Consider the following 15,149-nt stretch of genomic DNA (forward strand, 5'->3'; position numbering starts at 1 on the left):
CAGGCAGCTTCTCTTTGCCAATCTCGGGCATCATCTTGGACGATGCACCTATAGCAAGTAAGAGGAGAGCAGAGACACCTTGACCAAATACAACATACAGTGAATCAATCCAAAGATACCGGATCCGCATCTTTCGTGTTACATGAATGGCATCTTGGAATGTCTTGGGCAGATCCATCAATGTGAAACCGGCTTTAAGACGCGCTGCAGTACTTCGTGTCAGTTGAACAGGCCGAGACTTACCCCAGCAATGCGACAGCGCAATGTAGGGTGGTTGTCCAGCACACTCGTCAGCCTCCACAAGACATATCGTTGGATCCCCAGTGTGGCCAACATCGATCACTCTTGTGGGCAAAAACCTAGTCGTGTCTTGTCTGCTTTGCTGCATCATTTGACATTCAGTGTGCGTATCTCGGCATCGTTCCAACTGGGACAATACAAAATCGATGCAATCATCGCTGCCTGTATGATTGGCAGCAAGACTTCTATCCGCCACTGCAACACCAGAGAGAGCCAGAAGGGAGTAACGAGGTTGTTCGCTTGTTGCCTTGGGCGTCAACGTGATCTTAATTGTAATATCAGAGCACATGAAGCAAGGGTCCAGTTCTTCTTCTACGGTATCGTCCTCTGCGTGTGATGGAATTACGCGGTACACGGTCGGTGCTACTTCGAATGTGTTCTCTGATTCGTGGCCTGTATCGGGTTAGTCACTTACACACATCGAGTAATATCCATGGATGGGGTCGGCAATACGCGTTTCGTGAATGAATCCTCTTCGAAGGCGTCTACATATACTACAAGGCAATGCGAGAGCTTGCCGAAAAGACTCGGCCGTTGTGTGATGAGCGAATTCCAGAAAGTTGTCGTCTCGATTCAATAAAGGATTGTCTCCGCTGAGGAATCTTTGGCATGGACCACAAAGTAGCTCGTCTGACATCGTGATCGGTTCACTGGCTTTGAAAAGGTAATGAGTTGCTCATGAATGGGGACATAATAAAGGGGACGAGAAGACACCAGGCTGAGGTTAGTGTAGGTGCGCAGCAAGTCAGCCTGACAAGTTGAGGTGCGGGGTCAGCTCCTGCTGCCTCGAGAGCGGTGCTGTCATTGTACTGGCTAGCATGCGAGAATGGCGCTCCAATGTTTGGCCCGGAGAAGAGTATGGCAAGTAGGTGAAATACCATGAGCCATGTCGATGGTGTTGAGGCAGAGCGTCCCCAGAAATTAACGGGCCCACTTCCCCTAGCCTAAGCCAGGGTCCAGCGTCGCCCGGCCTTCGTACCTGCCTGTGCTCAACTTTTAGCAATTGCACACCCTCAGTATGCTGACGCTCCCTTCCCTCTCCGCAATGAAGCGGACACGATGAACTCGTCACGCGCATTCACTCGGACGACCCAAAACACCTTCCGCAAACCCCTCGACTTCCTCAGCAATCTGTCGCGGGGGCCCGTGCAACTGCCAAAGGACAGAAAGAGAAAGGACAGCAACGTACACCGGCGGAACAATAGCGCGAGCTCAATCGACGATACCGATCACTCCGACGTCGAGTTCTACGCGCAAATGGAGACGTCACGGCGGAGTCATTCGACGCAGAATTCGCTGTCGGAGCTGCAGCCTGCGGTGCCATTGATCGATATTGGCAGTCGCAGCACCAGCCCCTACCCGCGCAATCGAAGCGCCGCGCAGAGCGAAGACGAAGATGACGAATACGAACCGGCGAGCAGTATACGGCCGTTGGTCAGCCATGACGTAGGGCGAGGAAGCCATGCCTTTCGCAGCTTCTGGCAGCAAGGCGGGCCTGGGGCTTTCTTCTTCGGCACATGGAGGGGCTGGCAGGTCTGGGTAGGACTGCTCGTCTTTTGGGTCGGCGGGTGTAGTTTTGGGCTACTGCTGATGAACCGCTTCATCATGCTGACGGGCGTCTACAAGTGAGGACACGTCAAATGCGTATTGGGTGTATACTAACAACACCAGATTCCCGTTTCCCCTCACTCAATCTTACGCGCAGCTCATCATCACGCATATCCTCCTCATACTCGTATCGAGCCTCCTACGCTTCTCCAGTAATCCGCTGCATTTCATAGGCTTCGGTGCCGCCGTGCCGCCCTCGCAACCCGCCGCGCCTCAGGGAGGAGCCTTCAGAGGCAACAAGAAGCCTGGCATTTACGCATTTGCTAGATGGTTATCGAACGGGTCTGGTGGCATTGCTGGGGGAGGCCTGTTTGAGTTCGATTTCCAAATCGCCAAACAAGTGCTCCCACTCGCGGTAGTCTTCATCGTGAAGGTGCTGCTTAGCAATTTCTCATTTGCGTAGGACGCCCATTACATCCCCATCTTCTCCAATACTAACATACAACAGTTACGCACCTCTTCCCGTCTACCAACTCGCACGCATCGGAATAACCCCGCTCGCCATCATCTTCGCCTGCGTCCTGCAGAAAGAGAACGTCAATGGCAGCACCCTCTCCTCCGCCCTCGTCGCAACCCTCAACCTCTTCTTCGCCTCATACCGCTCCAACGTCCGCGTTACCTGGGAGTCCGTCGTAGCCGGCGTCTTTTCCTCCATCTTTGTCGCGCTATACCCGATCCTCCTGCTCCGCACATACCGCAAGATCGTCGCTGGCCTCGTCCCCGCTGGCGATGTGCTCACCGGATACCCCAGCGGCTCGGAAGAGCCAGGCAATAGGGAGGAGACTCGTGCCTTCTATCGCACATTGCACTACACGTCCCTCGTGTCGCTCATGCTCCTCACACCGATCGTGATCCTCTCCGGCGAGGTCCCGCACATATACCACAACATACCCTTCCTCGACGTGCCTTTCTTCTGGGCCATGATGCTCTTTGGTGGTATGGGCTCATGGGCTGTCTTCTCAGGCACTTTGCTGCTTGTCAAGGCGACGTCTCCATTGACGGCGACCTTTGTCGCGGTTCCACGAAGCGCATTCCAGCTTGTTGCCATCACACTGTTCAAGGGTCCGGCGCAGACTTGGATCGGCGTAATACTTTGCTGGATCAGCAGTCTGTGGTTCCTGGTCGCGAGACGCGATGAAGGGAGGAGTAGGGATCGGTTGAGACTGGAGGGCAGGTAGCAGGTGTGGTGTTGTTTTGGCACAACTACTCCGCCATCACGTCATATGATTACTCTCTTCGTTCTTCGTGTATTGCCTCATTACCTTGCATAGCGTAGCATCTGATACCAATACTTATCACAATTTTGTCAAGGATTTCTTTACCCTATGAATGACCAAGGACTGACATTACCGGCTTGCTCATTGTGGAAATCTGCGCTCCGAAAAGCGTTGCCATGTGTTGGTCCAGTAGCGACATCGCGCAGCCGTTCGAAAGGATACCCGACTTTGCCATGGGATGAACTTCGTTGCTTTTGGAGGGGCTCGCAAGGGCACTACGTGATTTCCACTCAAAGCAAAATATAAAGCTTCTCGTACTGTCCTTACTCCTTCCTTCTCATCATGAACTCTCCTCTTTTGGGTTTCAAAATCCAGCTGGGACTGATTGATGATATCGAAACCCTTTATGAACGAGTACATGTCTTTCTCCGCCTTCTTCCTTCCAAAACAAACTCTTCAAAATCACGCAGGAGATGGGGCATGAGAGCAAAACGCCGAGCCATCGGGTATAAAAGCATCGAGCACAACTCCATGCCTTCGTTCCTCCACGACACACTCGCATCTTACAACTCCAAAAGATGTCAACGAGTGCATCATGGCACCAAATTGCTTATCAACCACTCGCATGATATGGGCCGCGCATGTGGTTCCTCTTCTTCCGCATAGTCCTCTGTTGGAACATCAAAAAGATGCAAGCTTTTCTGCATGTTCTGGCGGCTTGTTTCTAGTTCAAAACTACCTGAGGACGATTTCATGTGTTCCGCTCCTCTTTTCTTTCTTCAACGGGTCAGTCACTTTCGAAAGGCAGTTGGATGAAAAAAATGGGAGATGATTACACATGTGATCGACCCAAATAATACCGATAACCTATCCATGAGATTTGCGCCGCCCTCCGCCAGCGGAGATTTCTAAAAGCGTTGTACAAGAGGATCATGTCTTGCGAGGGGTCCAAAGAAAACCGAAAGGAACATCATGTCTTCGTCGGCATCTTCTTTGAACGTGGTAATAGCAGCTGCATCACTTCCAAAACATGATCACCAGTACCCAATGTGCGGTCGTGCTGTCGGCGCGGCTATAAAAACCTCCATCCTCCACGTTGCTCAGCTTTCCTCAACAACACCCGCGGGTTTAGTTGTCCAAAAAAGATCTTGACCCTCACTCATGGCGAGCAGAAAGAGAACAGGAAAACTCGGATGTCTTTCTGTGTGCGCCGCTGCCCGCATACCTTAAAGGCATGACACAGCCTTCCATCAAAGCTCTCATCCACAACTCGATTACAGAGAATTGCCAAAAAGCCAGTCACAAATACTGCATGTTCCTGAGCCTTTCTTCGACTAAAAAAAGGCGAAGATGGATCTTATGTGCTTCGCTCGTTTGCGACTCGTCAGCAAGATTTTCGCCGTCCGGGAACCAACACAGCCGCGCCGAACTTCATCGGGCGTTGATCTGTTCTTTTTGGAACGAGCCGAGAAGTCATGTCCACCTAACTTTTCGATTTTAGTAACCCCCTCGCAGGAGTGAAGTATAGAAAGTCAACCTCTGGCTGCCACAAGGAAGGATTTTAAACCACTGCGTCCTCTACCAAGCACACGAACCATGCCTCCGTCTACATTGGCTTTCGTTTCCTCTCCTCCTCCGATGTATACGTGTGATGTGGAGTCTGCGTACTGCTATCATGATAGTGGGGATAAAGCGCTTTCTGAACAGTCTAACATAGATCTGTGACACTACGGTTTTGGGTAGTACGCGCAAAATTCAACGGACGACGACATCGCAGAGCGTCATGGCCTTTTTGGTTCCGTCAACGAGTGAAAGAGACTTGGTGGAGATCCATAGTGGCGAGGAAGGAAGCGGAGGCAGAACTCGCCATATATCAATGGAAGGTGTCTTTTTGGAAGGAGGAGCAAACATAGTTGAAGAAAAATTCTTTTTTGGAAGTACAACAGTTGTGCTGTGATGAAAGAAGAAGTAACTGTTGGTTACAGAAGACTTATATAGACATTCCCGGCCTGCGCGGTTGAGTGCTAGGACAGTGCACGTGTACCGCAGTCTTGGCAGCTTCAAGTCACATTGAACTGTATGAGAGGAATGACGGCACATCCATAGTCGTGCGGCCTTTCGGAACGTCGCGAGAAATGTTTTCTGTTTTTGTAGCAAGCTCTCCAAACGCTTGAAACACATCGCCTATAGGCCTTACTGTTTCTGGACTCATTACATACATTGTGGCGGTTTTTGGAAGTAGCTAAAGAGAGAGAAAAGGCGGCAGAAACATAAAAGGTTCGCTCTAGGCTTTTGGAAAGGCGAGGGCAGAGGACATGTCAAAGGACATGCCGCTTTTAGGTAAAAGCTGAAGATGTAGGATGAGGGAGGAAGAGGGTGACTCGTGCGGCTTTTATACGTGACTGAGCAAGAAGGGAAGTCATTTAGAGTAGTTGGTACAGTTTTTGGTCGACAACACATGCATCTGCTGAACGTGAGAGAAGCAGGTATCGTGCATCTGGTTGTGTATTCTTTGTGTCATGATTGACAAAACCAGTGCCAGAGGAGAGGACCACATCACCAAAGCGCTGATGGTTTTCGGTAGACGTGCTCACGCCATGAACACACATCGACGTGGTTTTGATCAAGCGCCAGGAACTGAACCGCAGACTCACAGACGAACATGGCCATGTCGTCATCGTTTTTGGAAGAAAGAAGACCATCAGCTCTGTCGGGAGCTTTTTTGGTAACTCTTCGACAAGAGTAGAGTGTAAAATACCAAGTATCACGAGCCTGGAAGAGCCTTTTATACCTTCCACAAATCCACAAACTCCATGTCGCCATCGTCGCAGTACTTTTGCGCAACATAGCGTAAAGGTATGTATGTTTTAAGAGGCAGAGACCGCCACATATCGTCTGCACAAGTCTTTTTGGAAAGAAGAAAGAGCAGACAGCAGAACCATCAATGTATGATTCATACTTTTTGGTTTTTGGTATAAGGAAGTGTGGTGTGGGAGATCAGATCTCAAATGCAAGAAAGTAGCTTTTATACACTCCCCACTCTTCCACAATCTCCATGTCGTGGTTGTCCACGCCTTTTTTTCGCAACATGGTCTTGCTAGATTCTGTTTTGAGAAGCAGAGACCACTCCATATCTCTTGTCTCTGCACTTTTGAAAGAACGGAAAAGCGGAGCACAAGACCATGAATTTTGGTTGTATCCCTTTTTGGACATCTGGAACGCAGAGTGTGATGTATATGATCAGGTCTCAGGAGGAGGAACAGACAGTTTATACCCCGCCCACGCTCCAACGATCATAGCTTCTGCTGTGGTATTCTTCTGGTCGTCATAGCAAGTCGGGATGTGCTTTTTTGAGAAGCAGAGACCAACACATCCAATTTCTTGCGCGTAGTTAGGAAGGGCAGAGGACCAAGTCATGAGGTCTTCGATCGTCGATTTAGATTTCGGACGCGCAAAGTGTGGTATAGAAAAACAGCTCTCAGGTAGAAGACAGGTTCTTTTATACGCGCCCCCGATCCCTAGAAAGCATGGGATGGCGGCAAGATCTTTTCTGCACCACATGTTCCTTTCAGCATGTAATTTTGAAGAAACCAGAGACTGCCACATATCACTGCTTGTGATGTGTTTTGGAAAGGAAGAGCAGAGCAGACAGCAAAGCCATACCGCCAGCCCAGGAAGATTTTGGTTTTTGAGAAAGTGAAGTGGAGTGTAGAAGTCCATATCCCACAGACACAAAAGCTTTTTTTATACCCCATCAGCAGATGCCACGCCGACGTCTCTCCCGGCCATGTTGTTGAGAAAGTAAGCTTTAGAACGAGCCTGCCGGGGTGAACTCCAGAGAAACATCAGTTGACTTTCTCATGGTTTTTCGAAAAACAGCCGCAGCCATGTCGAAGCTGAATAGAGTTTTCGATGTTTGGAGGGGACAGTTACTTTCTCTCATGTACCATTCGGTGTATTTCTTTGTTTTAGGAAGCGCCAGAGCGGCGAAGACTCCATATACCTTGTTGTCGCCTGATTTGGAGGAGAGAGAAACAGCCATGCAGCCCATGTTTGTTATTTTTGATATCGAACAATGCCGGTGGAACTATCTCATGGACAAGGCCGCAGTCGTTTTCGAGTAGGAGGAGGCAAAGACCGGAGGAGATGCCATAGTCCATTCCTTTCCTAGTTTTGGAAGAAAGGACGCAGCCATATACAAGTGTCTCAACCCATTTTGATGTTTCGACAGGAGCGGTGGTTTCTCTCATAAATCTTGGAATTTTCTTTTTTTGGTTGTGATAAGCCGAGCAGCAAAGACGAGGAGAAAACTCCATGATAGACATCCATTGCGGTTTTGGAGGAAGGAAGCAGCCATCAGGCTGAGCGAAAGTTTGTTTTGGTGTTTCGAAAGCAGCGGTGCTTTCTCTCATAAAAGTGTATGGGTGCAATTTTGAGCATGTGGAACAAGTCGAGGAAGAGCCAGGAAGGAACTTCATCATACGGATAGTATGGATTTTTCGAAGAGAGGACGCAGCCATGGCTGTGTACCTCTATAGGTTTGGTAAAGCACTGCCTGAGTGTGGGATACAGAAGCAAGAGTTGTACCCGCACAAAAGACGTTTATATACCCCACTCCCGTCCCATCTCCCGTCCCCCATCCCCCATTCTTCCCATCGTTCACGTGAGACCAAATGTGTGAGAAGCCTCCAAGACGCGCGTGGAAAACATTCATGATTATACTAATCTTGGTATCTAATCTTTCCCCCAAAGTCCTCATCTTCGTCTTTCGTCAAAAAGGACCAGCCTATCTCGCCCAAGCGGCGCGCGTTCAAAAGACGTTCATGCGCGTACGCATGTCCTATATACCTCCAACCCACCCAAAGTCTCCATGCCATGCCATTCGAGAAAAAAAAAAGAACGCCATGAATGCAACGCCCTCGTCTCCAAAAACCGCTACGAAAAGCAATCTACACAGGACAATCATATTTATATCCTCCCCCCCTCAACAATCTCCCTTCCAATCAACTCCAACTCGCCACTCTCCGCCGTGCGCCTCCTCTCCAACACCCACCTCCCCTCACCCGCTTCATCATGTTCCCGCACATACGTCACGCTATCAGCCGCACTCCCCTTGCGACTATGCCCTCTATTCCATCCACTCCCACCATTACCACCATTCGGCGTAATAGGACTAGAATTACTAATCGGACTAAGCCCCATACTCTGCCTGCGCGTTTGACCACCAGTCGTAGAAACCGTGGGCGCAGACGGCGAAGACAGCGAAGTATCGATTGACGGTGGGTTGGGCGGTCGGTTTACGTGTTGGGGGAGGAAGGGCGAGGAGAGCGGCATGGGGAAGGGGGAAACGGGGAGGGAGATGTTGGAGGGTGAGGTTGCGGAGAGGCCGCCGGGGGACATGGCTAGGCTCATGTTGTGTTGGGCGTAGAGTTCTGAGATGGGAGGGAGAAGTGGTGCTTCGTTTCCTACGCCGTAGCCGGTTGGGCTGGAGAGGCTGTTGTAGTCGCTGGATGTGAGAGTGGGGCTTTCGGGGCGGTCGTTGCGGTCGTAGGAGTCTGAGCTGGAGCGGCCGGACTCGTATACGCCGTTGACGGCGTCCATGAGGCCGTCGTCGTCTTCCTCGTCTTCGTTGTCGTCGTTGGGATAGTCGGAGGAGACGTTCTTGGAAGAGTAGGAACTCTCAAGTGAGCTAGAAGGGTGCTCCTTCATACGGTTGCCGACGGGGCTTGATGCTCGCGGTACGAACTGCATGCCCATAGGAGAAGAGTTGCGTGGGCTGTTAGCCGCACTGACTGGTAGACTGGCAACACTTCCGCCAAAGGCACCTTTCCGTAGCTTCAGCAGAGTGTCGAGACTCATGTCTTCCTCCTCGTTTCCGGGGAAGCCATACGGGCTCATACGAGCGAGTTGTGCCAGGCCGGGGCTAGACATCGGCTGGTTACCGTCGCGGAAGTGATTAAGACTGATGAACGAATTGCGAGTGCTGTATTCGCTGCGCTCGGTGATAGGTGTCAGATTCGGCTCTCTCACGGCGTTGCGACCGCTGACTGTACGACCGAGACCCATCCCAGATGGTCCAAAGAAGCCACCCCAAGCGCTCGGTGACTCTCCGACTGCAGACGCGTAAAAACCGAACTCTTGTCCGTAAAATCCCTCGTCGTCGTAAGCCAGGGCTTCAGCGTTCGCCTCAGCGATGATAGGGTCATCTTCCATGGCGGAATCAAAGTCACTGTAGTCGTAGTCATCGTTCACAAAGCCAGAGCTCATACCGTACACATCATCGTCTTGTGGGAAGCTGATGGTGTCTACACTGAAGCGGCCATCGTCAGGAACAAGACTGGGCCGGGAGTTGCTGAGCGAGGACTGATCGTCAGCATCGAAGCTGGGTTGACCGACATCCACACTCGCTTTCCTCGTAAACCGACCAGCAGCCTCAGCGCGCGTTGCTGCATCAGCAAGAGCACTGTGGTATGCGCTGAGATTCTCAAAACTGGGCACGGGTCGCTGCTGGGCGATTGAAGTCTTGTGTGCGAGCGTGGGCGAAGACTTCTCTAGGTGCTTCGACACAGTATCGTCGTCTGCCTCATAGCCTGTTTCCGAACCCAAGACATCGTAGGCACGCGGTTGATGAGCGGCAGGCGCTTGCTCGTCCTCGGCAAACTTGACTTTCCTCTCGTACAATGGACCGTTGGGGTCGTCGAAGACGTTTTCGTCAAACTCTGTAGGCTCAATGTCGTCTTGGTCGCCGATAAGCCCGTCGTCAAAGTCAAAGTCGTCGCCCAAATCGATGTTCCCAAAGCTCTGTTGTTTGGCATCCGAAGGAACGGCGTTATCTGATGTCTCGGGTGATTCATCCGGAAATGATTCATGACGCTCGTTTTGGGAAGTTGTCAAGCCTAACCCTTGCGCTTGAGGGTTCATTGCATTCTGACCATTCAGCTGACCACCCATCATCATCATCTGATATTGTTGGAGCATCTCCTGTGACATGGCAAATCCGATGGGGTTTCCGTTCATGTCGACGGGTGTCTGCATCTGGTTCATCGGACTAGCGGTATGACTCTTATTCTGCTGTAGCGACAGAGATGAAAAGTCAAAACTGTTCATGCCAGAGTCGAGTGTTTGGTCTCCCAATCCACCCCCAAACTCGTCCTCCTCACCCAGCATCGGTATTTCTTCGTCGAACCCGCCATCCATATCATCGTAATCGTCCATGCCGTAGTCGTCGTAGTCGTCTTCAACCGAATTGGTAGAAATTCGCGCCTGCTTCTTCTCTGCCTCCTTCGCCTTGTGCCGCTCCTCGAGCAGCTTCTCTTGCGCAGAATCCGTCTGACCTGATATCTGAAAACTGAACCTGGACGCTCGACTGCTGAAATGCGCAGGTAGCCCGGCTGGCTGAAACGACGGGTCGGAGACGGAGGTGGCTCTCGAGCGCGCGGGCGGTGGTGGCGACTTTGTCGACTTTCTTTTCCGCGGGGTAACATCTGTAGACACATCCAGCGGGTTCTCCGACTCTTGCACGGGCGATAGGACTGAGGAGCCGCTGTCGAATCCTTGGAACGACGGTCGAGGCAGTGGAGACGTTTGTGGTGGAGGCAATGGCGACGATTGCGGTGGAGGCGGCGGTGGGGGCGAGTTCTTGGGTTGCGGCGGGGGAGGAGCTGAGCGCTCAGGTGGGGGGAATTGTACGGAGTTTCTTGCGAGGAAGTCCTTGTTCACCAGTTGCTCTGCGCGTATAGCAGCTTGCGATTGCTCGTAGCTGGTGTCGTCGTCAAAGTGCTCACGGAACACTGGTGTATGCTCCTTCTCTATCTTTGGTGGGCTGACACGACCAATCTCCTGCTGCCCTTCTCCGCCTTCTGCCGCGGTGTTGTACGAGTAGCCTCTGTTCAATCTCGGCGCATTGAAGTCGTGTACGATCTTTCCGCGGATGCTGGGGTCGTAGTTGTCGGGCATTGGGGGAACATTCGAGGGCGAGCGTTGGGTCACGAGCGATTCGTCGGCGAGAGGATCCAGGGTCTGTCCAGACCTACGTCGCATGAGGAGCGACATGGGGTTGCGCAGAGTCAGTCTCGATCTTGACTTGCTGGGTGCTGCCGTTGGGGTCGAAGCGCCCTTGGAACTGCCCGTGAGTTTGTCGCTGATGCCACTCAGCAGCGAAGTCTGCGACTTGGAGAAGTTTGAATAGCCGGGAGAGATGACAGAGGGCGCCAGGTGGGAGGATGACTGGGGAGGCGTCTCAGACGACGGGGCGGGTTCTATCCTCTGTGGCAAGGGAGAGCCTCCACTATGTGAGCGCGCAGAGAGGGGCTTGTTCTCGTAGGCGGGGGAGAAGTGGTCCTGTGTCCGCTGGGGCGGGGAGAGCAAGCTGCGATCCTGCGCCATCTTACTGCTGCTCCCCCCAGTGCTCCCCGAGTGCTGACTGGCGGTATACTGGGAGCTACCAGGCGAGGCCGCCTTGTCCAGCTTGGAGGCGACGCGTGCGATGGGCGGCAGTTGGGGCGGGTAGGGCGATATGGGCGAGCCCGAGGTGTAGCTGGCATTGTCGTTGAAGCGCGGCGAGGAGAAGTGCTCGGTGGTCTGCGACGGCGAGGGCAGTGGAGGTGCGGCGGGACTGGGGCTGGGAACGGGCTCGGGCGAGGCCAGACTCGAGGCATTGCGCTTCGCATGGCCGGGCCTGAGCTTGGAGAACATTGAAGTCCCAGACGGCGCCATGGTTGTGTTTCGTGTCGCCGCGCGGCCGCTGTCGCGCTGCGTCTAGCACGCAGAGTCGATGCCGGGCGGCGCTGGTTCGGGCGGTTGTCGTGCCTCTCAGCGAGGCCATGCACCGAAGCGCACCATGACCGGGTGGGGAGAAGCGTGCCGCGGCGTCGTTGGGGCGATGGGCCGCTGGTTGCAAAAGTTGGTGAAGGGTTCCGGCGTGGTACAGCCTCGGAACGCTAGCGGGTGAGGCGCGACGGCGTCAATTGCGGCGTTGCGGTGGGAGAGCAGGGCAGCCAAGTGCCGAGTGTCGTGGCCGTCTCGTGTAGCCAGAGGGAGGGGCGCGTCGTCGTCGTGGAACTGCTCCGTCGTGGCTGGCCGTGAATGCTGATGCGACCTCCTCTCCCAACACCAAGGTTCATGCGACACGCCCGCTAGCAGGGGTCTTCCCGCACCACCACCTCCCCACTCCGACAACTGGAACGCTCTTGCAACGGCTTCGCGTAGACTTTCTGAGCCCGCGAGCGCTCGGTCCCACACAGATGCTATGCGCTGATCAAGCAAAAGGGTGCATGAGGCCGCTGCACTGCACAGTCGATGATTGACAATCGGACGCTGATGACGTTGGAGATCGTTGATACTACAAACCCCACTATAGGCCTAGACGAGTGATAAGACCATGGCATGACATGTGCTTTTTTATTCAACGTTCATGTGAAGATGCATTAGACCGATTCTACCCTCCCAACATCTCACTAAGCAGCCCTCTTGCCGCCCCTTGACATCTTCGGCCTTCCAAACCTTCCAACATTCCGCTTCCTTAGTTCCGCCCGCTTCGCGACTTCCTCGCCAGCCGCCCAGGTAGGCTCTGGGTCCGGTCCGTTGAGCTCCGTGTTGTATGTCGCATTGGCCGGCGTCACCTCGAACTGGATCGTGGCATTGCCCTCTCTGTAGTCACTTGTCGGTGTTCCCACAGTCAAGTAATCCGCGTCAAACTTCTCCTTACCAGTCGCGATGTCGACCTGCTTGAGCGCGCGCTCGAAGATCTCAAGCGACGCAAGAGGTTGGTAGAAAGGTACCTCGTGGCCGGACTCGTAGATGCGGAGGAAAGAGAAAAGTCCCGCCTGCTTGACTTGGCCGTGCACGATGCCGTCGCTGGTGGTAATGTTGGTAAATCCAGCCTCGGAGTAGCCAGTCGCGTTGATCATGTCTGCAACGACCTGGCCACCGAGCCAGTTGCAGTTGTAGTCGGCGTCGCCGTAGTACAGCATAACCTGAACGCCAGCATCGAGCAATTTCTGGCAAGCAGCGATGGTGCCAGATGGACGGTCGTCATCACCCGTGTTGCCAAATGCCGCAGAGACCGTGCTGGCACTCGATGAGAAGTTCTGGAACGCGCCAACCGCTTGCTGAACCTCCGGCAGGTTCAGATAATCCCTGAAGTAGTCGTAGGGGAACGGGTCAGGCGTCAAGAACCTCATGTCGTACTCGTCGCGTCCGCTGTAGATGTCGTAGAGGTTCTCGACCTTGGAGTAGCAAAAGTCATCTGCGGCGGCACAGACCGAGTTGATTCCCGTCTCGTAGCACTGCTTGGTACGGTCTACGCAGTTTCCAGGGCCGTAGAGGTTGTTGTACCACTCAGCCTTGACTGTGTCGTTGTACGGGTCGTAGTCGTAGGTGTTGCCAGGGAAGACGGAGTAGTTGTAGTAGGCCTGGTACTGGACAAGTGGATCGAACCACCCATTACCAATCAGCACGTTCTCGAGCTCGATCTTGTGTGCGCCGCTGATGTTCTTAGCGTTCTGGTCGAGGAAGTAGGCGTTGAAGACGGGTGCATAGTGGCCGCCGTAGCTCTCGGTGGTGAAGCTAAAGCCGTTGCGCGAGTACTGGGGAAATGCGCCCATGAATCCTTGTAGTGTCTTCCACATGTTTGGCGCCGCACTCTCGGTGCTGTTGGCGGTCAGGGTGTGGTCAGGCTTGGAGTATGTTCCGCAAGTTCCATAGTTCTCAGCGTAGTCTGGGCAGGTCGCGTTCGGCAGCTGAACGATCGTGCTGCCGTCGCTGTAGCCGGGGATAGGAATAGAGTACGAGAACCCGACGTCTGTTGGTTGATCGATGAACAGCATGTTGCTTGCATTCGTCCACGAGTACGGGTTGTTGAACGGCTTCATGTCTGGGCCAATACCACATGGTCCCAATTCCTGGAAGAGACCGATCATGGAGCTGGAGCCTGGGCCACCATTGATCCACTGGAGCAGTGTCAGTATGATTCCGTGATATTAGGAAGGAGCTCACGGTAAATGAAATTGTATCAGAAAGTCGTCTTAACTTACCACTGTCAACGGCGCATCAGTCGGGTCCTGATTGCGCGCCTCGAAGAACCACCAAAAGATATGCTGGTCCTCAGCCACATCTGCATAACCGCTGTAGCTCTTCACGCTGGGGTCAAGCTCACAGATGCCAGCAGGTACCTCCTTGTACCGTACACTGACATTCGCATAGCCCTCTTTAATAATAAGATCCTTTGGCGCAGGTACGAATTGCGCAAGAGCACCCGCAGCCAACAAAGGCGCGGCGAGAAGCTTTCCTGTCGCGCTCTTCATCGTCGGTTCCGTTGCAAGTCTTGTCTTGGTGAGGCGACGAGCTATTTCTGTCCGACTCGATGTTGAGAGAGTGGGAAAGAGCGAAGGTAAACGGAGAAGGAGCTGTATGACGAGCACTTTCACTTTTTATTCTGGAAGCTTATGCAGGTCCGACTAGAAAGGCCCGCAGTCGTCGCGATAGCCAACTCTCACCTTCCCATGTAGGCTAAGAAGTTGCTCATCTCGGTCCCGGAGGCCGGGGTCGTGGCTATCCGCGTAGCCTGTTGCTCGTACCGGCGACGTCATGGTGTAGCTCGGTACTTGCGGTTTGCTTTTCGCGACGCGCGATGGGCGAAGCCTCTTTGGAGTATGTCTTTTAGAACAGCCATCGCTAGAGTTATACGCGTTCAATGGATTGGTTCCATGCGACCTACATATACAAAATGCGATACGGCCCATACGGGCGGACAGAGTCCATCAATCTGACCGGAGCTTGTTACCTTGTCAATTGAGTGAGACGCTACGAAAAGCTACCCCGCTATTCCGTCCAAGCGCGCATTGGCAAGAGCTTGTGCAAGCTTGCATGGCTTGATAGCGGTCATGGCGATAGTGGCAGACTATCTAATCCTATATGGGCAGGTAGGTAGCACCGTTTAACCGAACATCACCGGTCAGCTTCATGTCTTCGGCGCCGCGTCAGAAGTCATTTCGGTGTAATCATTGTATAAGACGGCTTGTAATT

General features: G+C 53.1%; 3 protein-coding genes across 3 annotated transcripts; 1 reads left to right on the forward strand and 2 right to left on the reverse strand.

Annotated features, from left to right (window-relative positions):
- Nucleotides 1-1,359: 1,359 nt before the first annotated feature.
- Nucleotides 1,360-3,086, forward strand: J4E79_007204 (uncharacterized protein; the record flags this gene model as incomplete). Its single annotated transcript, XM_049356071.1, has 3 exons — nucleotides 1,360-1,925; nucleotides 1,972-2,307; nucleotides 2,357-3,086. 3 exons carry the CDS (start codon nucleotides 1,360-1,362, stop codon nucleotides 3,084-3,086), a joined length of 1,632 nt encoding a protein of 543 aa, XP_049209525.1.
- A 5,007-nt stretch (nucleotides 3,087-8,093) lies between these two features.
- J4E79_007205 (uncharacterized protein) lies at nucleotides 8,094-11,840 on the reverse strand (the record flags this gene model as incomplete). The annotated part of the gene is made up of 1 exon (XM_049356072.1): nucleotides 8,094-11,840. One exon carries the CDS (start codon nucleotides 11,838-11,840, stop codon nucleotides 8,094-8,096), a length of 3,747 nt encoding a protein of 1,248 aa, XP_049209526.1.
- A 740-nt stretch (nucleotides 11,841-12,580) lies between these two features.
- Nucleotides 12,581-14,428, reverse strand: J4E79_007206 (uncharacterized protein; the record flags this gene model as incomplete). The annotated part of the gene is made up of 2 exons (XM_049356073.1): nucleotides 12,581-14,074; nucleotides 14,159-14,428. 2 exons carry the CDS (start codon nucleotides 14,426-14,428, stop codon nucleotides 12,581-12,583), a joined length of 1,764 nt encoding a protein of 587 aa, XP_049209527.1.
- Nucleotides 14,429-15,149: the final 721 nt, after the last annotated feature.

The sequence above is a fragment of the Alternaria viburni genome (assembly GCF_023758015.1).
Source record: "Alternaria viburni strain BMP 2772 chromosome Unknown scaffold_15, whole genome shotgun sequence".
Lineage (NCBI taxonomy): Eukaryota > Fungi > Ascomycota > Dothideomycetes > Pleosporales > Pleosporaceae > Alternaria > Alternaria viburni.